We start from the raw sequence: 26,629 nt of genomic DNA, 5'->3' as shown, positions 1-26,629 counted from the left end.
GCTATAGTTAATAGCAGGATACAGTATATGGGGACTTAACATTGACTACCATTCATTTCCTGTAGACGTACCCAAACCTTAACCATATCCACTAGTTACCTAACCCTAAACTAAGTTGTCACTGCAAAATTGAATGATTTGAATGGTGGGAACCAGTACTGGCTGAGTCCCCAAAATGTGACTGTGTAAATTGGCTTTGGTCACCACAATTCGTGAATACTAGGCATACACACACACACACACACACACACACACACACACACACACACACACACACACACACACACACACACACACACACACACTCACCAATTCACAACATATGGTATTGCTTTGGTCCCATAGGGATTAAGAGCCAAGAGTTTCTTTCTTCTCAAATAAAACCTGATCCTAAGGTAACACTGAAGGTTGGAATGTGTCGTCTGTTGAAGTCATCTATCTTTTCTGGCTCCCCTGCTGTGAAACATATGTAGTTACTGCATTCTGGTTTATAAGGTTAGAAGAAGGAAAGGCAGGACGGTGCATGGGAGCAAGTGTGTAAAGTGATGTTTCCATTTCAAAAGTGATCACAGTTACAGGAAGAGTTGGAGCCTGCAGAGGTTGTATCTACAGGAGAAGCCTTTTATAGTTCACTAATAGGCCTACAGCAAGATGTGCCACTGTAAACTGAAGCATATGTGAGCAGCAAAAAAACTGCATTTTTCAGCCATTCCTGACGCTGCTTTTTCTGGCACTTTGAATGTGAATAGTTGAATGCTCTCATTGTAAACAATTCACATTCTGATGTGTTTAGATAACAGGTCGTACAAACCAGTAAATTTCTAGCATAACCTGGTGTCCTCAAGCAGGACACTGAGCTCTACACTGGCCAGAGTCTTGCAAAGCAGCTCCACCACCATTGAGTCTGACACACAGTGGTTTGAGAATAGTCAAATGCTGCCTTTATTTTGAAATGACAAAATGCTGATTATCAAGGAATTTTAACTATAACTTGGAAATTTTATTCACAACTCACACTCACGTATGTAAAAAATATTTATATACAAAATACATTGTTTTATCTTCTGAATAGGAACAAGGACAACAAAAGACATATATAGTAACATACAAGCCAACTTAGTTCATAAAGGATTAGATTGTGTAAACATTGTCCTCAGTTTCTTTTATCAAATATAAGTCTTACTCTTATTACTTTATGCAATATCAAAAAAACACACTAAAATTAAATGAGAACTACTGACAAAAAGAACTAACAAAGCAAAACTGAAATTATAGAACTCAAATTAATGTAAACAATGATTACAAGTTTGAAATGTAAGGTCTTAAAAAGCTTTCACATAAGCAAGGAAACTATGAATCTAAAACAATGGGCTGCTAAAATCGTTGTTTGAAGCTTTTTCTAGAGTTGCTAGCTGGCCATGCTTGAAATGAAAAGAAGTACAGCAGTATTCAGTCACACAAGTATTTCACACGTCACATGTTGTACTGCACATTATAACACATCAGCATGGTATCTGTGCTTTTGTAGTTGTAATGGGGATGGTTGACAGTCATGTCTAATAATTGTACCTAGAAGACTGCAAAAGGAGGAAAGGAGAAAAGTTATTATATTAATATTCCCCAAGAAAATGTAAAGGGAAACTGATTTTGCATGGGTAATATATGAAACGTGCTTGGATTTTCTGCACACAACTAGATGGAAAGAAGGAAAATGCTTTTTTACTCCAGAATCACATCACTTTACAATTACAAGATAATATGTTTTGACTGTCTGTGACCTCGTATTTTCCTCTTCTGTCTGTCTGGTGATTATTCTGTTTACTTGCTCATTTTAACAGGAGACTCTTTGTCTTTTTCTTAATCTAATTAAATATCTGGTAAATGCTTCTTGCATCACGTTTCATGCCACAATGCATGCTTCCTAAGATGGATGTAGTTTACTTCAGTGTGAATGTGTGTGTGTTATAATGAGTGCAGCATGTGTCTTATGGCCTCACTTCAAAAGGTTATGTTACAAAAATAAAGTCTTGAGTCTCTCACAGCATTGGCTTTCTTTCATTAGAACAAATCCAGTAGAGTTCATTGCAGCATTAGTTTTCATAATAATAGTAATGAAGGTGATGAATAAAATAATCTTGAAAACAACATAATTCAGACATTTACCTTAAGAGACAAAAATGATGATGATGATGATGATGTCTTCAGTTTTAGGATGAAAGCTTATTATGATGTTGCTGATTTTCAAAATTAACAGAGAAAATCACAATAAGCAGAAGACTTTTAGTTGACGAACTGGGCGCCTCCGTGTGGCACTATTTCCGTTATTCCCCACGCCACCATGTTCCCCCTCTGCTCACAGCCCTGGCCCTCCCACAAAGCCATCTGGGAAATTTCTTCCTCTGACAGCACCTGGTCCCACATATTCACCCCTGTCATCTTCCCGGCAAATGCCAGCTTGGGATTGAACCCCATCTCAAACCCTGGTATGCCGCTCCCGCTGCTTGAAGACAGAGGGCAGCAACCATTCCTTTCCTGCCCCAATTGAAGCGAGCCTCCGTCGGGCAAGACATGTCCCTCAGCTACTCCAGGTGTAGAGGCCACTTTTTTCCCACCTGCCCACAGGGATGTCAGGCCCTGCTCGGAGGACCAAGACCCACACAAATGGGTCCACTCTCCTGGATTCACCACATTGCGTGCCTCCACCAGGTGAGCCTCTCCTCCAATGGTGAAGAACGCAGAGGTTTGACCAAGCAGCAGCTGGATCTCATATGGGTTGCGGCGGTTTCCATAGGAGAACAGAACTGTTTTGTTGGAGACAGCGACTGGCTTCACCCACATGCAGATGGTGAAGGCAGAGGTGGAGAGAGGGACGTCCGGAATGACGGAGGTGTAGATTCTACGGGAACGCATGGGAAAGAGGAGGCCCATCTCACAACCTGTGCAACGAGAAGATGCGATAATGTTCATCATCACCGAATAAAACTAATAATAGTTTACAGCTATAAAAAATGCTGGGAATTAAACCCTACTGAACTTGCAGTGACTGGAGCGCTTTTTTTTTTTTTAAAAGAACCACATGGAAGTCTAAATGAATGAGTGACAGTCAAAGATCAGTTCACAGTTAGGTGATGAAGTCATGAATCATGGTAAGTCTTTTTCCTGCCCCACCAACACACACACCTCCCTCTCTGGGTCATCTGGGTCATTGGTTTGTTCTGCTTCATTTCATCCTTTGCCTCATTCTTTTTATTCATTCAAACATGCTCACTCCTAAATACTGCTGTCATATTCTCACATGAAGCCCAATTTTGGTGGCTAATTTCTCAGTATGTTGTGTGTTTCATCTGTTTGAATTAGGCCTTTCTGGCCAATTTCAATTGGCAAATTTCAAATGCATAAATGTGTAAATGCGTTTTGTACATTTGTGAAGAGCTTTGCTGGTGATATGATGTGTGCAAACATCACACACTGAATTCTAAATATGACCTGCATTTTGCATTTTTTTCACTCACCTTTGGGTTTTCTCTTCATTTTTTACATTTCCGAGTCCCACTTTTTCTCTTCATCTCTCTCTCTCTCTCACAAGTTAGCAGATACACACTATCTACTAAAGCCAGAAGTCCAAAAATATTGATGTTAACGTGTCTCAAGTTTCTACCTTTTAAACATGCTGCATGTGAGTGTATGGTATTACTTTGTGGAGACTGAAAAGTGTTTATACACTTGGACTGTGGGAACTCAGCAAGTCCTCACTGTTTAAATCACAAAAGTAGTACAAGTCATGCTAACTTGCTTATGGTTAAGGTTAGGGCAAGTCTCCACAAATGTAAGCCAATGTAAAGTCCTCACAAGAAATGAAAATTGTGTGTGTGTGTGTGTGTGTGTGCGTGTGTGCATGTGTGCGTGTGTGTGCATGTGTGCGTGTGCGTGTGCTTATGATGGTCTCCATCTGGTTCGGTTTTCCTGGTCTTCTTTAGTGTGGTTTTTGTGGCGACCATCTAATGATTACACCTCCCTCTGCTACGTATGTAGGCCAGACTTTTATATCTGGGCTGTAAAACTGCTTGATTTGTGTGTAGGATGAGTAATCTAACACGTCCTGTTTTGTTTTTCCCAGTTTTTATTTGATTAATTCTAGGAAATGGGAAATTGAATTGTCTTACTGTCCAGATTAGTGCCTTTGTGGAACAATACCTGGTCCAAGTTTTCTTACTCAGTCACTTAATCTCCATTATTATTTGACATTATTATTTGTCAGTGTTTACTTCACGCATGGGCAGTAAACCTGAATAGCAGCTGAAACCACATACAGTAGTGTCTTCAGAAAGTCTTCATAGACCATTAGGAGGCCACTCCAAAGATTGTGTTTATGTTGTATCGCAATGGTGTTGTTTGCTTTCTTATATTATCATAAAGATATTTTTGAATATCTGTCAGTGAAAACAGTTAAAGGTATACGTATAGATTGATGGATGACATTCCAACCTGAGTTGGATGTGTTCCACTTCGAGAGACTTACCAATTCTGTTCATACTAAAGAGAAAAGTGACTCAATAATTGAGCATTACACAGCTGAACCCATACCAGCCCTTCTACTCCATGTTTGACTTGACAAGGCTAATGTTGTTGGTAGAGTGAAGTGAAAAAGATGCTGCTCGAGGTGGACAACACACCTGGAGACAGATAGCAAGGTACTTAGGAACATGAGCAGCACCATTAGTTGTTAGACATTCAGAAGCCTGGCAGAGGAAGGTCTCAACTGAGAGAAATAAAGACATAAAATACACACAGACAAACATTGCTGATGTCAGATGGGTATCGTACCTGCAGGTAGGTGTTTTTGCCTCGATGACCTTTGCACTTCCTCCAGCTTCACATTCATCTGTTGTAGCACAGCCAAAGCCCTGTCTAAAACCCCCTCTGGTGACGTTACCTCTTGCTCTTGGTGCCCAGCTCCTCCGCTCTCTGGAAAATAGAATCCAGTCTTTGTATTCATCCCTACCCCAGCTCCTGGACTGCTGAAACAGCTGGTCTCCAGCTTGGCGAGTCGAGAAGCTTGTGTTCGGGCCACGGTGAGGAGCTGCTGTAGCATCACCTCCAGGTTGATGGAATTCCTGACAGAATTCTCAGAAGCAGCATCAGGAGCATGATGTTGGTATTTGGTGTGCCCCAGGGTTTCTCTGAGGCGGCTCTCCAGCTGCATGGCCACCCTCCTTCCTGCTGTCTCCACTGCAGACCCACAGGAGCCACCATACTGAGCTATAAACCTGACCAGTGAAAGAAGAAGGACCAGTGAAATAGAAACTTTTCAACAGTCATCCACAGACGATGAGTTTTTGATTAGGTATTTTTGATTTTCAACTGAAAAACAATCAATTTAAAGGAAAATGATAAAACAAAATCACCAGAAATGACCATTTATGATGGTAAAATGAATATTTTTGGGTTTGAACTTTTAGGTAAAAAAAGACATTTGAAGATGTCATGAGCTCTGGGAACATGTGATGGGCATTTTTCACTATTTACAAACTTTTTAAATGACTAATTGATGAATTGAAATGAATTATTTGATAATAAAACTAGTCAGTTATCTTAGTTTCACACCTGGCATTTCAGTTTTAGGGTATTAGGTTGTTCAAACTTCTTTAGGTTTAATTTAGCAGCTATTGTAACTCATGTTATCCTGTTTGAGACTATAATTACTCTGACATCCTGTTGCATCATCCAACCAACCTCAGCATTTCTTCACGTAGTGAACCCATCTCCACCTTGATGATATCGTCTGCATACTGAAGCAGCATGTTCTCCCTCATCTGACTGTTCTCCAGCATCGAGAAGAGTTTGTCCCATTTGGACAGGTCTGGAGAATCGCAGGGCACAGAGTTTTGTGTGGCTGGAGAGACCGATGATTGGAAAACAAGAGAAAAGTTAAGATATGTAAGAGAACTTTATATGTCATTTACTCAGTTATTTACCAGATACTGGGGCACGTGTGGCCTCAGAGAGAGCAAGCAGAGTTCCTGTAATCTCTCCAACTTTAGCAAGAACCTCAAGGCTGTAACTATTAGGAAAGAAAAGAAAATATCTACTTCTGCTTGAACTGACTGCTGCAAGAACATGTGCTGTTTGGTCAAAAAGACATCACAGATTTGTAGTTGAATAGCAGGTGAAAGAGGAAGCCAGGTTGTCAGGAGAGAGATAAAGATGTGAGAATGAGACAAGACAACTGGCCTAAAATCACCAGTTGCTGTTTTTCCTGCTATGTCATCTGTCTTTCAGTGTGAATAAGGAGAAAGAATGAAGGAAAGGGAAGGGGAAGATCTGCTGAGAGGATAGGGAGAGATAACAAGAGCGGACCATGGGGGGAGAAGAGGGGGAATAAAACCAAACTAGGGGGCAAAACAATCATGAAGTGAGAATATGTGCCAGACACATTGTTCTGATTAACCTTTGAGCCCCTCAACCTCTGTTTATACCTGCTCACGTATTCGAGAGGGGTATAACCAGGATGTGTTTTGGCTTTATGTCCACAAGGTTCATGCACTCTGCTCCCTCTGACTTAAAGCTCAAATCTGACTGTGATTTATGAGGGATTTCTAACAGATCTGGGAGTAAGCAGCTTATAAAACAGCCTTTTAGAGCAGGATTTGATCTTGCAGAGCTTGGATCTCTGACCCTTTGTGGACATTTTGCCTCAGTTATTTCTGCCACCTTGCATGCCTCTAATTTTAAATGTTTAGTTGTTTTTTTTTTAGAGAGATGACTGCAGTTATAGTTAGTTTTAGATTCATGGATTGGTCATATATAAAATCCTTTCAATTTTTACATATTTTGCTTGTGAAGAGTTGATAAAACATTAATATCAAATTTGAATATAGGGAATTTTGAATGGGAATTGTTTGCCATTTTGTAGAACTAGCAAATGAGTCTGATTAAGAATATATTTGGCAGACTTATTGCCCAGTGAAAATAAACATTTTATGCAGCCCTAGAATGAATGGTGTGGCTTTTTGTGACTTTGTGACTTGGTCCACTCACTTCTTGAGAGTCACTGTATGAGTAGCAGTGTCAGGAATGAATCTTTAAGTACAGTGGAAAACCTATAACCTTCTTTTGTTGAAAATCAAGTTAGGAAAATGCATAACTTCAAGTATGAGTGTACCTATCTACCATATGTATTTTGAGTGACATTTTCCTCAACACAAACTGTGTCATGACCTCTTTCATCTTGTCTCTGTTGATTAAAATTCCAGTCAGAGATTTGAGCTGGTCAGAAGCACAGATCTGTGTCCTCACCCAGGCTTTGACCTCTCTGCTTCCTGCACATACACTTTGCTGAATTCACATTGACATTTTCTGCTTAGTCCAGCAAGCCAATTAAGAATTTTGTTTATTTCTTTATCTTTCTTGCGTTGACAGGCAGAAATTTTTTTTCTTCGACTTTTGCAGGGTTTTATTTGCCCAGAGCAAAGTTTCCTGCCTGTTCACAGTTAGTTCTACAATTACACCTCCTGCTATGTTAAAACAGCAAACAAATGCAACAGACAAGCCTTAAGGGACCAAAATGGACACACACCAACACATGCACGTACAGCCTTTTTTATGGACAAACATGTACACATTCTTCTCTCTCACATTCCCCCCCGCCAAACAGTGATGTTTTCCAAAACAGCTGTGAGAAGAATTTCATAATGATACATTATAGTCTTTGAGCGGCTGATGGCCAGTCATTCATGCTGTAATATGTGTTGGTCCTGATATGCAGCTGCTTTTCTGGCTCGGCATATTCTTTGATGCTGCTGATCTCACCCACAAACTCTGCTGCCTACAGACTCTTTATCTGCTGTTCTCACCTGAAAACAGTCCTCAACAAACCAAATCAAAACTTAATGCACATCACAGTTAAGAGCTAGATATCAGTTAGAAATTGGTTACAAGAACATCAGCAAAATGATCACGATGACCACAAAAATTGATCACTTAACCAATTGTCTTTCACTTTGTTTTTCTGCAACCTCTGAAGCAGTTACAGCTTAAATGGACCTAATCTTTTATTTCTCCTCCATCTCTGTTTTTCTGCTCTGCCTTTTCCATGGTAACATTACAGTTTGTAGCACTTCTTAAATCATATCACTACTGGTCGACAGTTTTAAAGTAGTTTTTGACTGGTGCCCATCCATCCTAATCAGACAAATCTTTCATTCCAGCACACACACATACAGTTTAATACTTACGCTCCGGTGTCTCTGTGATTTCGTTGTAGAAGTTGTCAGTGTAGTTGATGTCGATATCCTCAGAGGTGAGAACCAGACACACACACACTGACAGCAAACACACTGCCTGGAGGTTCCTCCACTGAAACATGCTGCCGACTGACTGACTGACTGACTGAGAGCGTGAGTGAGAAATTATGTATTTATGTCTCTCTGGAAAGTTTCAGGTCTGCTCCTCTGTCTACCTGTTGTCAGAGTCTGTGTGTGCGTTATGTCTGGTGGCTGTGTCTCTGCTGCTTCTCTCTGTCTCTCTCACTTTCTAAAGCTCTGCAGGTCTACCACTCTCTTTTTCAACCCTTCACTCTGTCATACTGTATTTGTCCCTCCTCTCTAATGACTCCCCACCTCTCCCTCTCTCTCTCCTGTCAAATGCTGAGCAATCTTTTGGCCCAGTAGTGTAAAGTAGCCAATCCAGAGAGGGGGGCTACCACACACACACACACACACACACACACACACACACACACACACACACACACACGCATGCACGCACACATGCACACAATGTTTTAATAAGCTTAAGCCTTTTCTTCATACTTTAATGGTTTGCATTGGATATAATGCCTCCCAACAGTAACTGCTGAGATCTGGGATCACAGTGAGACAGCTATAGCAAAGTCAGATAGCAACAAACATGAGCAGTCAGACAAGCAGGTTGTAAACACTCCTATGGTTTAGCCAGATTATATAAAGCATGTTAGAGCAGTGTGAGGAAGTGAACCAAAAAGTTGATGAACAAGACAAAGAATAAGACAAAGATGAACTCATTACGTGCAAGAGGCCTAATGTTCTGTAGTGAAACGTGGTGCTTGTAATCCAGTACAACATGTAATTTGTGTACATTAGCTCTAAAGCCAAGCTCTCACTAAAAATAGTCCTCGATGTCCAGATCTGAGCCTGATCCTAGTCCCTAACCTCTGTAACCCTTTAACCCTGTTACTACACAGAGTTATACATTGAAACATGTGGGGAATGTCCTGTGAGGAAATGAGCAAATGTATTGGGAAAAAAATGTCAAACTTTCCATCCTTGTGAAAACATTTGGCTCTTACTAGTAGAGAAATATAAAAGATGCACTTCAGCCTGTGAGTGAGGATGTGAGTAATGCGTCGTTGGAGGTAGCCTGTATGTTGTAATCAGATATAACTGCAGCTCCTGCAACTCACAGAGAGATCGAGAGAGGGAGAGAGAGGTAATGGAAGGGGGAGGAAGAAGAGAACACAAACTTTGCTGATTTTTGCCCCATGCAGAGACTGTGTGTGTGTGTGTGTGTGTGGGAAGTTAGGTTCATTGGAACATCGGGGGTTTCTCAAAGGGTTTATTGTTCTCCTGTTTATTTATTTATTTGTGTGCATGTTTGTCTGTATGATTTGAGTGTGAGCTGCCTTTATTCTAGTGTGTATGTGTCTGTACTTGGTGGTGTGCATTTTCAAGGGAGATGGAAATAATGTCTTCCGCATGGGATTTTAGGATTTGCCCCCTCTCCCACTCTCCCACCCTTGATCTTTGTGTCTGCCTGTGCTTTCACTCACTCAAATACCCACTGAAACACACACTTGCTCACTTGTTATAAGGGTGGAACAGCCTTTTCATTCAGACAGCTGCAAAGCCAGACCTTTAATTGTAAGAAAAGAGTTTGCGACAGCAGACCAACATTACATTTATTTGAGTTTGTCTAGTTAGATCAGTGACATTTTAGACTAATTTCTGTTTTTATTTAATTATTATTTACCTGCCTCATGAGCAAAAAAGGTCTTCTAGCTCTCAGGTTTGTTTCCATGTTATGTGCACACTGCACATATGCATTATGGTACACTGACAGATTCAAAAAGGCTGAGTCAGCTATTTATTGTAAATGAGACCTTTTCATTGTCTGTGCCCAATACAAAACATCCACAGAATTAGAGATTAGTTTGTAATTAAGCAAATGAAAGCAATAACTGAATTGTTACTATCCTTCATGTGAACCTTTTACATTTTCATTTAGTTTTCATTCGTTGACATAAAACATAACCCAATTAGTCATAGCTCTCGTTTGTCAGGGCTGCTTTTTAGTTTTAGTCTTGTTTTTGTTGTGAAAAAGAACTCTTCACATTTTTTAAAATTAACACTGATACATGTACGCGGTGTAAATGTTTCCACATTTTTTGCCTTGAGGCTGCCACTTGAGATTGGCAAGAAGCTGACTGGGAACTCACATGATTGGTCAGAAGAATCAGTGGGCTACACAGCCTATTTCATCTGCCAGTTTTAGATGTTACTTGAGTGCTGTGAATTAGGTGGCATGAAAGATGTGGTCTTTGTCTTTGGCACCTCAGATTAGGGTTTGTATCTTGTCAACAGTCAACGCTGTTTTGTTGAAATCATAAACCTAACCCAACAGATTTTGATTTTTAAACATAACTTAGCAATAACAATGTCAGTACAGAAACTGTGAATGAGTCATTTTTTGGAATACAATGACAAATTACTTACATTGTTGTTTATAATGGCTTATTGAAACGACTTTACCCTAAGGGACTACATGATATCAAGCAGGCAGATGTGTGCACCCCTGCTTCCAGCTGCTGACTCAGAAGTTAGTGGAGGAAATGTTGAGTAATGTATCTGTTTGGGACCCATCAGAGACCAAAAGTGTCACTGAGTCATATATTATTAATAAGTATAGGGAAAAGAGTAAGTTCATGTCACAATGAATATGTGGTTTTGCCTTCGAGACCCAGGGTCTAAAGTTATCTTGGTAAAGGGGGAATTATAGTCATTGAGATTGAGCTTTGCTGTTTCTGTGTGTATGCATTGCTATAGATCTATGAATCGGCCCGCTGTTATGATATAACATTCTGATTTAGATATCAAATATTTTTCTGCATGAAACATTTTGAGTCAGGTGTACATAAAATGAAAAGCCACACGTCTTTCTTTGTACTCTGTTAACTGGATGACTTCCAGAGAGCTGGGCGGTCATATTTAATATGGGCCTAAACACTTACAGGGGGGATTTATTCATGCAACAAAAATGCATAGAATCTTAATGATATGGGCTCTCTGGGAGAGGTTTGTCTCCTGTTTCTTGCATTTTGATTTGACAGTTTCTCCCTGCCCTTGTCCACCTGGGGTTACTTGAGCTGCGTGATATACGACTTATGGAAAATCCATGAAATGAGTGGTGGAAGTTACAGAAAACATGTTTAAGTCATAAAGCTTTCCAGAAACATCCTCTACCCAGATACTGTTTGTGCTGATCTCTGCAGGTTGTTTTAATATAAACTCCCTTGCATGAGTTTTCAGAGTACAGGTACAGTAATAATTGTTTGAGCTGTTTAAGGTGTCACTAGTAAAACTGGGCCCTTGTAATAGGCCAGTTTAACAGTTTTTACAGACCAAACGATTACTCGATTAATTAAGGAAATAACTGAAACTAACAACAAAACTGATCATTAGCTGCAGCTTTATTGTAAAAGAACTTAGGCTGCTACCACAGAATAAATGTTTATCTCAGAAAGTTATTTTGATTTAGAAGCACTGGTCGAGCTCTGTTTATGGCTTTGTCATTGCCATGAGTTTTATTGGCTTTTAACCACAAATATATCTACAGCAATCATTTTTCTCATGACTCAGATTGTTTTAGTGTCCTCTTAGGGGCTTCATGGACGTATTTTGCAGACATTTTAATATGGTAAGGACAAGGACAGAATATTACTTTAGGACAGCCAACAGTCTTTTTTCTTTTTTATTCAAAGTTAACTCTTCTCCAGAATTTGTTAATTTTTTTTTAGTACTCACTTTGGGATTCTAATGTGACATTTGGAAAAACTGCACGCTAAAAGAAAGCCATCATGTCCTCTCCTGCCTCTTCACATAAAGCCAACAATAGTTTGACAGATCAGTTAGTGGATTCTGTTTTTCTTCTTGGAAAGTGTCTGAGGAGCCTTCAGAAAATGTCGCCTTTGTGAGCACAAGGACCAAAGGTCATTAGAGGATATTTTACTGAGATTTGTAAGTCATGATGATGGGTTGGGTGTTTGCTGGAATGAAGGTATGAAGGTCAGAGGCTGTACACAGACACACATACACACACACACACACACACATGAACACACACACACAAATGAGTTGTGACAGTCAATGGAAGAGTCTGAAACATAAGGCTCAGTAAGTATAATATGCTCTTTAAGTATAGTATGTTCATATATATGTGTATAATCTGAATAGTTCATCCAGTTAAGCCAATGTGTGTGTAGTGTGGTGTCTGTGTGTGTGTGTGTGTGTGTGTGTGTGTGTGTGTGTGCGTGTGTGTTTGCACGCCCGGGGGTACAGTATAGAAGCTGCTGAAATAGGTACGCTCTATAAATCCTCCTCCTCCTGCCTTTTAACATTCCTTTGAACAGACCTGTAAACTACAGCCTCAGTTTATGGTTATTACCAGCTTTCTCATTCCCTGTCCAATATCTCCTTTTTATGATGATTGTCAGATGTGTACAGATGGTGTGTGTGTGTGTGTGTGTGTAATGTTACACAGTATAAACTATGATTAAAGGAGAAAGGGACATGAGAGTCAGAAAATCTTCTAAATATTTATGTGGATTGTCTTCTGCCTTTGCACAGAATATTACACAGCAGAGAGTCTTTTTTGTTGATCAGTTCCAGTCCTTGTACATATCTGAGCTATGTGTTGCATATGATGTCAAATCCGTTATTTAGGCTTCTGCAGTGACCAAGCTGCACCATTCACAGGTCAAATAAATAAATAAACATTTTTAGCTTCTAGCTGTTTGACACAATTATGGATCCTCCCTGACAGTCATGACAGCGAACTTGACAATTGAAATCAAGTGTGATCATATGAGCCACATGTGGAATTTTTGAAATAAGTGATTCACAAAGCACTTGCCTTCTGGTTTTCCTTTATTCACACTTGTAAATGGGCATACTTCCCTCAGAGATTCTCCAGGAGATTAAACCTCAAGTTGACTTTGTCATACACAGTTACTGTCTCTAATCAAGGACAGCTAGACAATTTAGCAACAAAGCTTCAGACACAAATGAGTAGAACATTCTGTGGCTGAGCCTCACGCAAATGTGTTAAGTTACAAAATGAAAATTCTCCCGAATTTTCTTTCAGCGATTAATAAAGTTTATCTCATCTCAAAAGTATCACTCCTCATGGGAAAGCTTTGAAAACAAGTTCCACCTGCACGTTAACAACCAGTACCATGGACAACTCAGTCATATACCAGTAACACTAATCTGGATCTCAAATGATCTAATGCTGAGGAAATCTCTTGTCTGTTCCATTAAACCAGACTCTCATTTTTGAGTTCTCCGTATGAATCCTGTGATGTCAAGGAAACAAGTTGTTTTCTTTGAAATATTATCTTAGCTTGTAAAATCTACATTTTGTTTGTCAGAATAACTGGATAATCTGTTATGAGAAAACAAACTGTTTTCTGGGGTAAAACAAAAAGCAAAAAATGACAGTTTTCATTAACAGATGAGACATAACTCAAAATGCTGAACTACCCCTTTAATCCTTTTACATTAGCTCCTTCCATCCCTAAACATCAATGTACTCTTGATCAATGTTCAACTCTCTGCCTTTGTTAAACCTTTTTTTTGCACTTCACTCTCTAAATATTAGAATAAATCCCCAAAAATTAACACCACATAAAAAACCTTAACCTCTACTCTATGAAACTTTTATCATTATGTCCAAGATGTTACTACAGTTAAACAGTAAATCTCTTCTCCTGAGTTTAGACTGTTTCCTGATACAAAAGCCATTGTTTGAAATCTTGAAATGTCACAAATAATGGACCTACCATTTGAAAACAAGTCTTTATTCAGCTATGTGAATCATTTAAAGATGTTTCATGCCTGAGTCAAAGGCTATTGGGTAATGCCTCGGGTTTTGTTGGGCTGCGTGCTGATTTACAGATGCCTTTATGTTCAGTCATGCGTTAGTACTGACTTTCTTTTCCTGCATCAGCATCACTCAAGGAATATTGACAACAAATGCAGAATGTTTTATTACTTAACACAGATGTTTTATCATGACTCAGGATCTTGTGTGTGTTTTCTAAAGAAAATAAAAGTCACAGCAAATCCTCCTGACGTTAACAGCTACACCACAAACATCTTAAAGGGAATTTCCAGTTTCATACAGTGGAGCCATAAATCCAAATAAATTATTGTGACTAAATGAACTGTTAAGATGTGACAATGCAACACAGAAAGTCTGATGCTTCAACAAACACTAGCTGTAAGACAGCTGCTGAAGTTTGACAACTTTTTCTCCATCGCCCTGCTGCTTCACAGCAAAGGTACTCAGGTTTCAACAGTCAGAACATGTTTCTGACACTCGTGTTTGTCAACCACAACAAGTTGGCAGTCATACGTGGAATGTGTCACAGACTGAATTTGTTGGCAATCGAACAAATGAGAACCACAGCATGCTCTGGTTTTGTGTATGTGTCTGATATAAAGTGGCACTGCCAATCAAATGAATCTCAGTGAAGCTCAACCAATCTGACAGAACATTTCCAAAGCATGTACATACATTCTGTGGCTATTTTATTCAGGACAACCAGCTAAAACTATCACAGTCAAGTATCGTACCTTTACACTGATGGGCTTTGTGCAGAGAGGTGTTTCCATACGGTACAACAAAAACACAAACTACAGCACAAACAGCAGTGATATATTGTACATGGAATAAAGACTAGTTAGTATGACACTTTAAGTGAGAAATAAATGTATAAAAGCAAGAAAATGTGTAATACAGTATAGAATCAATAAAAACATACATAGATCTGGTGTTTTTCATACTGTCTTTGTATTTTCAAGCAGAGTTTGAATAAGCTCTGAGAAGGCAAGAGAAATTGTGGGTGTTAATTTGATGGAAATTAAACATATTTTAGACACTGTACGAGAGAAGTGACTTTCGTCTCCACCGTGCGCAAGTTTCTCTAACTATTGTTTCCTAGCAACTCTTAAAAAAAATGGCGGTTGCAAAATTCGTCGCTGTATCATCAACTTTGATTTAAATATGGGTCTGAAAACAGCTCTCTCTCTCTCACTCTCTCTCACTCTCTCTCACTCTCAGGTAACCACATGCTGTTGCGAGTTTTACCATCAGTTTACCCAAGACAACCAGACACCATCCACCGTCACCTAGGCAACCTTACTGCGATGATGTCACAGCTGGAGTCCCCAGAGCAACAACACTTGATCAGACTCATTCAAATGGTTGCCGAGCAACATCCACTTGTGAGTATTTGTGTAGTTTTGAATGAATGAAAGCCAATTTAGTGTGGGTGAGCAAAACTATTCTTGTGTTATGTTATTGTTTTTATAACAGCACGGGCCAAAGTCTATTATCTCAATTAAACTAGTCATGTTTCCAGATACGGAATTATAAAGGTTTTGTTATATTTTTAAAAACTTTTTGTCAGCCCTGGAAAAACTAATTTAAAAATCAATCACCAGCCATATTATATGTATGTCATTATTTGAAATAAGTTATATTACATGAGAACTGTGAGTGTGTCTGAAAATAACTCTCCAACTAAAGAAAAACTGAACTTCTGTGGCCATCACATAAGTGTAAATTGTACTTGTAATATTTACAATACATTATCCATGTGGCTCAGTAAAACATTTCTGCCTGTGAGTCAAGCTTAATCAGACCATTTACCATCAAACTTTGCTAGATCCCCCTTAATGAGCTTATATAGAAAAATGTAGAAAACAAACAAAGAAACGAGAGGAACGTAGTTAGTAGGTGACAGTACCGGTAAATGGATCAGTGCATTGGAGTACACATTTCTCAGTAGGAATTCCCTTAATCCTGCATATTTTGGATCAGAGTTAGCTGTTCAGCATGAGGAGAAAGTACCACATACCAGCAAACAGAGCACATGGTGGTGAAACACAGACAGTCTCACTTGAAGAGTGGAGAAACTAAACCAACCATCTGGAGTTATTTGAATTTTCCCCCTCACACAGACACACAAAATATTTCTGCTGTGATTGTGGCTGCATTCATCACAGCAGTTACCAAACCCTCTGCATCCTCATATGAGCTTACTGGAAATAATGTGTTAATCAAAAGATTAAAAATGACAATGATATGTAACTTTGGAATTACATGACTTTATTTTTAGTGATTACACATCTTCTGATACTGTTTGACATTAACATAACTGTTCAGAACAAATGACTCATAAATTAGCAGCGTGAGGGCTGCAATGGTGTGCATTGTCTGTTCCAGTGCAATCCAGTGTGAACAGTACAGATAATGAGGAGGAACTGTTCATTCCCTCAGCCAAGGCAATCCTACAGTTTATTGTTAGTCTCCAAGCTCTTCATCTTGCTCCAAAGTCGCTCGTCTCACATTCATAAAAGATGCATTAAGTGTCGACGCCCAAACAGTGTCAAAATTATTTCTAATTAAAAAAAAAAACAATTCTTTAACTTTCTCCCCAGTTTATCTTTGTGTCTCCTTATCCATACAGATGTTGAGTCCACAGGTTCCCGCGCTGGTTGGTCACCTAAGTGATAAATCCCTAACTGAGGCGCTGTTGGGCACGCTCGTGGACGTGTCGCAGGCTAGCCCTTCCTCATTGGTCAGCTTCTTGCCAGCGCTGAGGATTGTGGGACAGCAATGCCCCGCTTTCCTAGGTCATGTGGCCAAAGTTCATGGTGCTGTGGGCATCATCAGTGAGGTACCGACACACACATACTCAAAACACACACACATTGACGGGTTGTAGCACAGATACAGTGCAGTTGATATAGAAAGTATGTGTTTCACTGAGTGCCAAGTGGATTTATTACACAACATGATTGAAGTCAGAAATTCATGCAGGATACGAACAGATGTGTGTTGCAGCTGCACATCTGTTGAAAATGGTTAAACTTAAAAGTCATTTAGCACTTATTCCCAAACTCCAATGAAGGAAGAAAAACAGAGAGTGAGGATTTCTTTAAAAAACAGTCAAACCCTGAGCTAGCACAAATGGTCGGTGCATGCTCTTAGCTAAACACAACAAAGTGTCCGTAGTGCTCGTGCATCGACTGCTTGCAAACAAAACAGACTTCACTCCAGTGGTCAAATTTATGTAAAAAATGCCACAGAAATAATGGTGTTCATGCACCTCAGATCTGCAGTAGCAAATATCCACACACACACACACACACACACACACACACACACACACACACACACACACACACACACACACACACACACACACACACACACACACACACACACACACACACACACACACACACACACACACACACACACACACACACACACACACACACACACACACACGCTAAAACAGGCAGGAGTGATTATTTTAATGAGTGTGGAGGAATGAGCAGCATTCTCACTAACTCGTTCTTTGTTGTCCTGCCAAGTATAAAAAACACACTCACAATGGACACGCTGGGCAGGTCACTGTTCAGTGGGAGCATCTCTCCTAAACAGACAGCACTGGGGCTGTTAGGAGTCTGTAGCCTAATGTTGCAGTCATAACACACTATATGAGGACATTACCCTCGGGAATCTTACTTGGTTCTAAATGTGCTGACAAAGAAGGGGAAATGTACCTGCATATGTACGACAAAATATGCTATTCTCAATTGTGCGCCATAAACTGCATTTTAAACTTTAGAAATTATGTTCATGTGGTATTAATGATGCAGTAATTCAGGTTTTACATGCATAGTATTTATACCAGTTCAAATTTGTAAAGGCATTCATGGCTCAAAATATCACAATATGACTACAACTTCTGTGCAACCTCTGTTCTAATACTCTACATTTTCTGGAATATTTACAATATCAAATTTTGTTCCTAACAAGGCTAAATGTGTCCCATGAGCCTCATTTTGGCCAACTCATGGGGTTAAACACTTGGCTGCCCTGCAGATCTGGCTGCTCATTTGCCTGCTACAGCACTTTCCTTGAAGTAAAAAGTGGCGTTTCAGCCAGTGCTCAACTGTAATTGGAGACCTGTGTTAAAACACTTGAGCTGCTGATTGATGGTTAATTAACGTAGCAAATGAAGCGTACTGCAAGGTGGCATTACTGCTGACTGAGCTGGAGAGCGAGGGAGTGATGTTGGTTGAGGTTTCTCCAACTCTGACATAGACACAGTGGGGGCAGTCATTAAGTATTATTGTATAAGTGACCTGATTCTGTAATCCCATATTAAGCCCATCTTCATTTTAGTCATTGGTTGACCTACCATGTTAGTACAGATCTCTAATTGATGGATGGACAGACATTCATCGTGTCCAGTGGGTGCCATTGAGAATTGAGATAACCATTACCACTGATGCCATTGAAATAACTAGGTGATAACTTTGACTTTTCATTTGTTACCATCAGGTCTTTTTTTTAAATTTGTCCAATAATTTTTTTTTTGTGGTCTGTCTCTAAAGTTAATGGTAACTGCACCTGTGGATATCGTCTTTCTTTCCCAATTCTCAATAGTGCATAGACACAAATACTTTTTGAAGCCAGCCTTAAAATATGTAGTCTTTATGACAAAGCAACATGGCAATGCGGAAGACCTGAAATCAAAGCAATAAATTATGAGACAAACAGCAGAAACAGTCTACTCTCTACGTATTCTGTACATCATGGCACCTGTCACAAAAACATGACTGGCATAGTGTATGAGCGGACTATAGCCACTTGTGCTGTCTAAGCAAATTGTCCTTGTCTGTCTATGTAATGAAAGGATGAAGTCACACATTTTAGTCAGTGTGTAATGTGTATGAACAAATTGAAGCAAGTGACAGCAGGACAGGGCAGGGTGAGAGCTCCCACGCTCTTTTCCCCTGGGTCCATTTAAGACAGTTTAAGGACAATTTAGTGAAATTAACGAAAGAGGAAAATATATCTTGACTGCACGTCTTCTCGCATACACACATCCTCCCATCACGGAGCTGGAAACCATAATAAAGTTTTCTAGTACTCCAGACCAACCTTTCCTCCGATACAGCTTTAGTGCACGCACTGAATGTCAGTGTTCTGTTTTTCTTCACATTGGAATCATTTGGAAAATAACCCATGCTTTTCTGGGAAATGCCTCTGCAGAGGCCTCCTGGTGATGGCAGTGGAGAGTGCCTCCTGTGGGTTCATGTTTGTGCCCTACACACATACACACACACACACACACACTCATGCACACACGCGCGCACACACACACACACGTTCTTATTGGCATGCATTTGTACTTTACTCTAACTTGATTGTGCAACACTCTCTCGGGCTTCCTTTACCTCCTGAGTTAGTCTATACTGTTTTCTGCTTGGTAGATCTGAATATATCATCATTTTCATTAAAGTTCTCTGAGACCAGAAAACTAGAACCCTCAGTGGACTGTGATGACATTTAGCCTAGCAGTTCTGTTCTGACAAGGTGTCAGCAAGGTGTCATTTTTGAGCTAGTGTTTCATTATTCAGTAAAGCAATACATGAGGTCTAACACAATGTTGCCTTAAAAGGAGAGGTGTTCAGCCCATGTTTCTTGAGGGACACTGTCCTGCTTGTTTTCCAACTTGCCAATTCAGTTTGTCTCCCCCCTTCCAACCCCAGCTTCTGATTGGCTGATTGGCCAGATAATCAGCAGTGGACAGGACAGCAAGAGTTGGAAACAAGCCGGACAGTGTCCCTCGAGGACCGGAGTTGGACATCCCTGCCATAAAGTATACAGGTTTAAAAAAATTACACCTGGGTCAACATATAAAAAACTGAAATATTAGACTCGACAAAATCTAAATTTTGAAAAAATTGTTAGACTTGGAAATACTGGACGAACCTTTAGCAGAACTGGAAATATTGTAGTGAGTCTTTAAAAAGTAACATCATCTGAACAATACTTGCCTGACCTGTGGTGCATTTGCACTACACATCATACATCCTAGTCACGTACCTGCAGTTTTTTTTTTTTGGTTTGGACCATAGAAAGTCCTGAATACCTACTTGGCATGTTGTTACAGTATAAAATCCAGTACTACTTTTTCTGTTAGTTTTAGTTTTCCTGTACAGTGCAAATTTAGTATCCTACATAGAGAGCTTTTGAAATCACCCCAAACTTGCATTCTTCTCTCCTTGTTAGAAGGTGTGTTTGAGAGCTGTGAGGACAGACTGACCCAATCTTTCTGTCTCTTCATCAATCAGTTTGTTTCCCAGACAGAGGAGAAGGAATTCTGTTTTTTTTTTTTTAGTCAAAGCACAGTTCTATTCTTGGAGACTTAGGATTTTAAAATCTTGTTTGAACTCAGAGATGAGGGTTTAGTTGACTTTGTATGTGCCCCAAAACACTGCAAGAGAACTGTTACTAAATCCTGTCACCTTTGGTCGTCAGTGTGGGAACTCTGCATCCCTGGTGAGGGGGTAAATCCCAGTCAACACCATGTAAATCACTGAATTTTAGAGACATCTTGGTTTGAGTTTAAGGCAGGGGTCTGCAACCCTGGTCCTCCAGCGCTACTGTCCTGCTTGTTTTCCAGATATCCCTGTCCTACCCAGTGGGGATTACCTGGATCACGTGTGTTTAGCCAATCAGAAACTGGAAGGGCAGGGAAAGTTGGAAAACCTGCAGGACAGTAGCTCTGAGGACCAGGGTTGGAGACCACTGGTTTAAGGTAAAGTTAGGGTTATGGTAAATCATCTGGAAAGTAATGCATGTCAATGTAAGGTCCCCCTGGACCTGTGTGTGTGTGTAAGTTTGGAAAAAAAGAAACACATATTTTCTGAGAACCAACTGCATGTGTTTATATTTATTATTGTTGGTCAGGATTTAGAAACAAGTTAGGCTGAACTCCCGAAACTGCCTGGAAGTGCGTAACTTACAGAAAATTCACTCCTCCTCCTCCAAACACATGTACTGAGAAATCTTCCCATTACTTAAGAGTAACCATTACACTGGATGCAATTCCATAAATTCTTTATCTTATTTCTTTGGTTTCTTTAGTTTGAAGCCTGGATCACACCACCTAGAAATGTAACATTCTTCCTCTCCTTATGTTGTCCCTTTTCTCCAGACACTTGCTCACAGCTCACTGGTCTATCTGGTTTCCCTTCTGGGCAGCATGGAGCACAGCTTTCACCACACCCTGTTGCTAGAGATCAGAGCTCTGACTGATCGTTACCCATCTTTGCTGGGAGGCTGTGGTAAAGACATCTACAGGATGAGCAACTCCTTTGTGGCTATAGCCAGACTGCTGGGGAGACGACTGGAGGAGAACACAGCCACACACTTCAGGTTGGGCAAGACGTGTTAACAGGGACTCACAATCCTTGTTTTTATCCTCGTACTATACATATATACTCATATTCAAAAACACACAAATTAATGCTAAAGCTAAAGTCAAACTGCAATGACACACAACATAAAAAAAAAAGTACACACACATATACCCGCACCACAATCTCACATCTGAAGCAACTTAAACAAATAAGAAATTACATAATGAACCATAAAGTGTGCTTCGTACACCACCCATAAGGGATCACCACAGCGTCAATTATGTTTTTACTGCTTCTATCTGTGTCTATTTTACATGTTATTACTTTTTTTTTTTCAAAGGATGATTTGTTGCGAGACAGATTGTGTTACTGGTTAACTCCCATTGCAACTGTTTAAAAGTGACTGAACTTGTTTAACGTGCATTCCCAGCCGTAGTTCACACACTTTATACTACTCTATGAATCCCCTCAGTGGTCATAACTTAAAGAGGATTGTCCAATCACATTGAAAGTCGAATATATAAATGAACTCAGGGTGGGCTCACTCTGTTGTGACACTGTCTTCATTCCTCTTGTTATTGTACACCTTCACTTTTGCATTTGGTGCTGGTCTGACAGCAGGTATTGAAATCCAGAACAGTTTCCCATTTTGAACCTGCAACATGAATTTATATGGTGGACAGTTACTACAACAAACTACAGCAGATTCATGATCATGTTGACAAACTGTGGGGCTTATATTTATTATTTTTATTAATATTTTTGTATTATATGATCATTTTTGTTCAATACTGGCTCAGCAATCAAAAATCAACTCAAACTTTGAAACCTGCGTTTATTGTGCTGCCTTTCTCCCTGTCATTCACAAGAGCTTAATTAAGAACAAATGTCGAAGTAATGGGAACGTAACTGTCTTGAAAAGTAAACTTTACGACAACATTATTATTTATTATAAATAATTTTGATTCCAGTTCCTGGTATTTGCCTAAAAAGTGACTGATTTATCTGTGCGTCACAGAGAGTAGCTCAGAGTTTTGAAACTTGCTTGGTCCCAAGAGAATACACATATTGAGTCCACACATTCAACTGATTTGTAGGACTAAAACCTAAAAAATCTGGGTTATTATTTATAGGCCATTAAAATGTTTTTCTTTATAATTCTTTATATGCGTTTCTGTCCTTCAGTGGCTTCTTTCCTTCATGAAAGCTATTTAAAATAATTGGGAATCATGAACGGTACTTCAGAGTGCAGTAAGGAGGCCTCACATGTGAGGACAGCATGAATGTGTTTTTTCATGAAAGTGTATATGTGTGTGTGTGTGTGAGTGAGGGTGTGTGTGTGTGTGTGTATGTGTGTGTGTGTGCATGTTTTTGCGTGGGAATGTGCACAAAGTTGATTGGGAATCATCTGGCTGCAGTGTGGTAATGGCACGCACAGCCCACTCCAAAATAAGAACATTGTGTGCAAGATTGGAGGCTTGGAAAGACTTTGCTTGGGGTCTTTAGGAATGAAGCTAGAGGGAAGGACGGACTGAGTGAGCCAGGATGGTTCCTTAGTGAAAGAGAAGGAGTGAAAACAAGAAAAAACAACAACAGGGTGGTTGTCATTCAGTAAACAAGTGGAACATTTGATGAAGATATAAAAGCCATTTGTGGTAAAAGACATAGAAAATGAGAGAGATGGAGTGGGAGTAATTAGTTTAGTTAGGGAGCAACAGAAAGGACAATAGAAGTGCCATAGAAAAACAAAAACAGAAGGGAGGTGAAGAGATTTAGCCCATAAAAGTGGGATAGAAGGGAATACACAGGCTTAGAGGCTTAGAAATAGAGGCGGCATCGTGAGAAAGGGAGAATTACAGAAACACAGCCCAGAAGGGGAAGGAGGGAAGGAGGGGGGACTGAGTCTGCTGAAATCCATCTAAATGTGTCTATCTGGCTTCTGTCTCACATGCCCATCAACCTGGAATGGAACCCATTGCCCTGTGTGTTTGTTACAGGGTAGACGAGGCATGCCCGCCGTCTCCCTGTGGATCTCTTCCGGGAAGAGTAGGAGGTGTTGGGGGAGGAGCACAAGTGAAGATTCGGGCCTTTGAGGAGAAAATGGGGGAGGATGGGGGAGAGGAGGAGGTAAATGAAGACTCTCCTGCCACTGAGCGACGCTACAGACTGAGCCAAGGCGTCAGGGAGGAGAGACGCGACATGAGACTCAACAGGTTGATTTGTCAACAAGACATCACTCTGTAAAGTCAAGACTATGAGTTCAATGTAAAACATAAAAAATACACTTTTCATATACATTTTCAACTATATTAAAATATATATATCCTGCTGGATATATATATTTTAATTATTGTAGTTCTGTGTGTACTGCTATAATAATACATGACCTGCATAATTTAAAAACTGTCTAGTTCTGTGAGCATGTTAGACTCTGAAGTTAGAGTCGCTATTTTACATTGTACACTACATTCCATTACTGAAGCTGCAGTACACCACTCAAGTACTAAATTTTATTTCATGGTCTCCCACAGATCAAAGAGTTTGGCTCTCCATGCAGTGCGCTCCTGCTCTGTCAGCTCAGACACTGGGGAGGACAGGGAGGGAGTGGAGCCGAGCCCAGGCAATGTCATTTCCAATCAGCACCCAGAAAACCCGGAGGCACCACCTATTGAGATGAAGCCGATGGGCGACGTCTCTTTGCCCATCAGCGCTCAGCTGCACACAGAGGCCAGAGAGGCAGAGAGAGGTCAGAGCCGACAGAAGGATGGAGAGAAGGGAGAGCAGGTGGCAGCAGACAGACTCTTCATCCATTTAAGAGACAATATGGAGGCAATCCGAGAGTTCTGTAAAGACATGGTGCAGCAGATCCCCATACCAGAGCAATGTGTGATAGAAGGTAATGTGGCTTTCAGAGTGCATGTGTAGGACAGCATAAGTGTGTCAGAACAGTTTGTGTTCATCATATTATTATGTTTGTGCTTAGATGGACTATAGACAGGAAAGTACCTTACACAGAGAGAGGCCCACAGAGGGTTTGTGTAATCTGCTGAAGCTGAATGAGATTACAGTCAGATGTAGCAGCTGGGGTTGATTAATGATGTGGTATTAAAACATCTCCCCTCCCTCGTACCTACTTTCATTCACTCCCTCGCTCACACACACTCAGAAATGCAACTTTACCCAGCAGGAGGGGTTGATTAGTGTCTCTTAAGCTCCAATCGGACATCAATTTATTTCTCTGGTTTGGCGTATAGTTTGATTGTAATGTGTGATCAAACCCTAACCCCAACTTCCTCCCAACCCTGGTATTACTGTCCTGATTACCTATGGCTTTTTTTAGCCCTCCCACAATTTATTCCCTGTCCAGACAGACACCTTTTATTAAATATGCTAAGAGCTATGTTTCCAGTATTGAATAGCTATTGAGTAGCCATTTAAATTAGAAATTGTACCATCTTAAAGGCGACACCAAACAGCTGTTTTTAATACAGTGAATCAATCTGAAAAGGGATCTGTCTATAGCCAGTTTATCCAAACTGCTTGAAAAAGAAAAACCTCATGTCAAGTATTTGATATTTTATTTTCATTCATAACTAATTATTCCTGATTATTTTGCATTTCACAATTTGATTTGGTTCATTTTATTTAAGACTTCGTTGCCATCCTTTAGCAGCGCCTGTCATCACCCTTTCTATGTTGAACCTGATGTTTTACTTCATTCAGCCCCTCCTGAAATCATCAGTCTGAGCTAAATCCAAGCACCATCAACATAAAAAAGGCTCATTTGAAAATATATTTCTTGCTTTTGGACAGATACACATAATTTTACAAGCTAGATGCATTTAGCAAACAGGCTGCGTACTTGTACATGCACAATATAACACAGCACACATATCGTTACATACATACAGTTGGACAGTACATTATGATCTGAATTTCTTTGAGCTTTCTGCAGTAATGAGCTCCATCTATGGGGACATGGGTTCATTCTTTTGAATATATAAAGAAGAGACAAAGGTCACACACAAACACACAGTACCAAACTAAAACACGACTTGTGACAGGTACTAATATTTTCAGTGACAAGAGTGGATGTTATTGCTCCACATATATGCACACACTTAAACAGGAAGCAAGATCAGAAATAACACACTCCTCCTTTGTCTTCCTTGTAATTGATTAAATCTGAGAATGAAAGTAAACAAACAACCGTGAAACACACACACACACACACACACACACACACACGCAAATGTGCAGACGTGTGTTCCATTCCTCATCCAATAATTGGTGCTTTGCATTCACTCTATTAGTATTAAGCCTCTTAATGAATATCAGTCCCAAGGCACTTTTGGATGTGATGTCACAGGTGGTCTCAGTTGGATGATGTCATTAATCTGCTGGCTGACCTACACAAGCTGCAGACCTCCCCTCTCAGGGGACGAGGATTACACACAAGAGTGCACATGTATACGCAATCCAAACATCTACACACACAGACATTGAGACAAAAATATATAGTGCCACACATGACTGGATACAAATAAACTTTTAGAAACATGTGGAAACGCACACACACAATCATTCACACACAGTTTCAAACATTTCTCATTTTTATGAATTGAGATAATAAATTAATGAGGCTAAAGCCGGCAGTCTGTTACTTTAGGTTAAGCATTAAGAAAAGAAACAGGGAAAGAGTTGGTCTAGCTCAGCTGGAGTTCGATGTGCATACAATCCAACATCTTTACTTGTAGTGGTAGTTTCTCTCATTTAGCCTTCGATTAGAAAGTTACCAAAAATCTCTTATTGCTTCAAAAGACAGAAGAAATCCTAAACCACTTTTCCTGTAAAGCACATAAAACAAATAAAACACAAAGTTAACCATTATTTGATTTTGATCATAACTCAGATTTACCAAATTATTTCCACATGACAGAAATGTCACTGGGTTCTTCTCCTTAGCTGAGAGGTGGGATTTTGTGGTAGGTGGTGCTGGGAATAGAAGATGGTGTTTGCTGATTACTTGACGAAATTTACTTTCATACTATGAATCACACTTCAAACACACTCCCAAGTTTGCA

At 39.9% G+C, this 26,629-nt stretch overlaps 2 protein-coding genes across 6 annotated transcripts in view; one reads left to right on the top strand and one right to left on the bottom strand.

Annotated features, from left to right (window-relative positions):
• Positions 1 to 26,629, top strand: part of veph1 (ventricular zone expressed PH domain-containing 1) — a 59,387-nt gene that overhangs the window by 13,888 nt on the left and 18,870 nt on the right. For 4 of the 5 annotated variants that reach the window (XM_026320419.1, XM_026320428.1, XM_026320410.1 and 1 more), the window contains 5 exons: positions 15,376 to 15,539; positions 16,787 to 16,996; positions 21,341 to 21,561; positions 23,543 to 23,758; positions 24,077 to 24,441. In XM_026320419.1, coding sequence (XP_026176204.1) covers positions 15,376 to 15,539; positions 16,787 to 16,996; positions 21,341 to 21,561; positions 23,543 to 23,758; positions 24,077 to 24,441 — 1,176 coding nt within the window. Of the gene's footprint in view, positions 1 to 15,375; positions 15,540 to 16,757; positions 16,997 to 21,340; positions 21,562 to 23,542; positions 23,759 to 24,076; positions 24,442 to 26,629 lie in introns of those variants that run through there. The other variant, XM_026320446.1, reaches the window with a different exon arrangement.
• On the bottom strand, positions 1,022 to 8,604 carry ptx3a (pentraxin 3, long a). Its single transcript, XM_026320459.1, has 4 exons — positions 8,235 to 8,604; positions 5,734 to 5,893; positions 4,825 to 5,267; positions 1,022 to 2,936 (listed from the first exon to the last, which is right to left on the bottom strand). The coding sequence occupies exons 1-4, from the start codon at positions 8,362 to 8,364 to the stop codon at positions 2,281 to 2,283; spliced, it is 1,389 nt and encodes a 462-aa protein (XP_026176244.1). The 5' UTR covers positions 8,365 to 8,604; the 3' UTR covers positions 1,022 to 2,280.

The sequence above is a fragment of the Mastacembelus armatus genome, chromosome 13, assembly GCF_900324485.2.
Source record: "Mastacembelus armatus chromosome 13, fMasArm1.2, whole genome shotgun sequence".
NCBI lineage: Eukaryota > Metazoa > Chordata > Actinopteri > Synbranchiformes > Mastacembelidae > Mastacembelus > Mastacembelus armatus.
The sequence above is the reverse complement of the archived record's forward strand: the minus strand, read 5'-3'. Positions and strand labels throughout refer to the sequence as shown.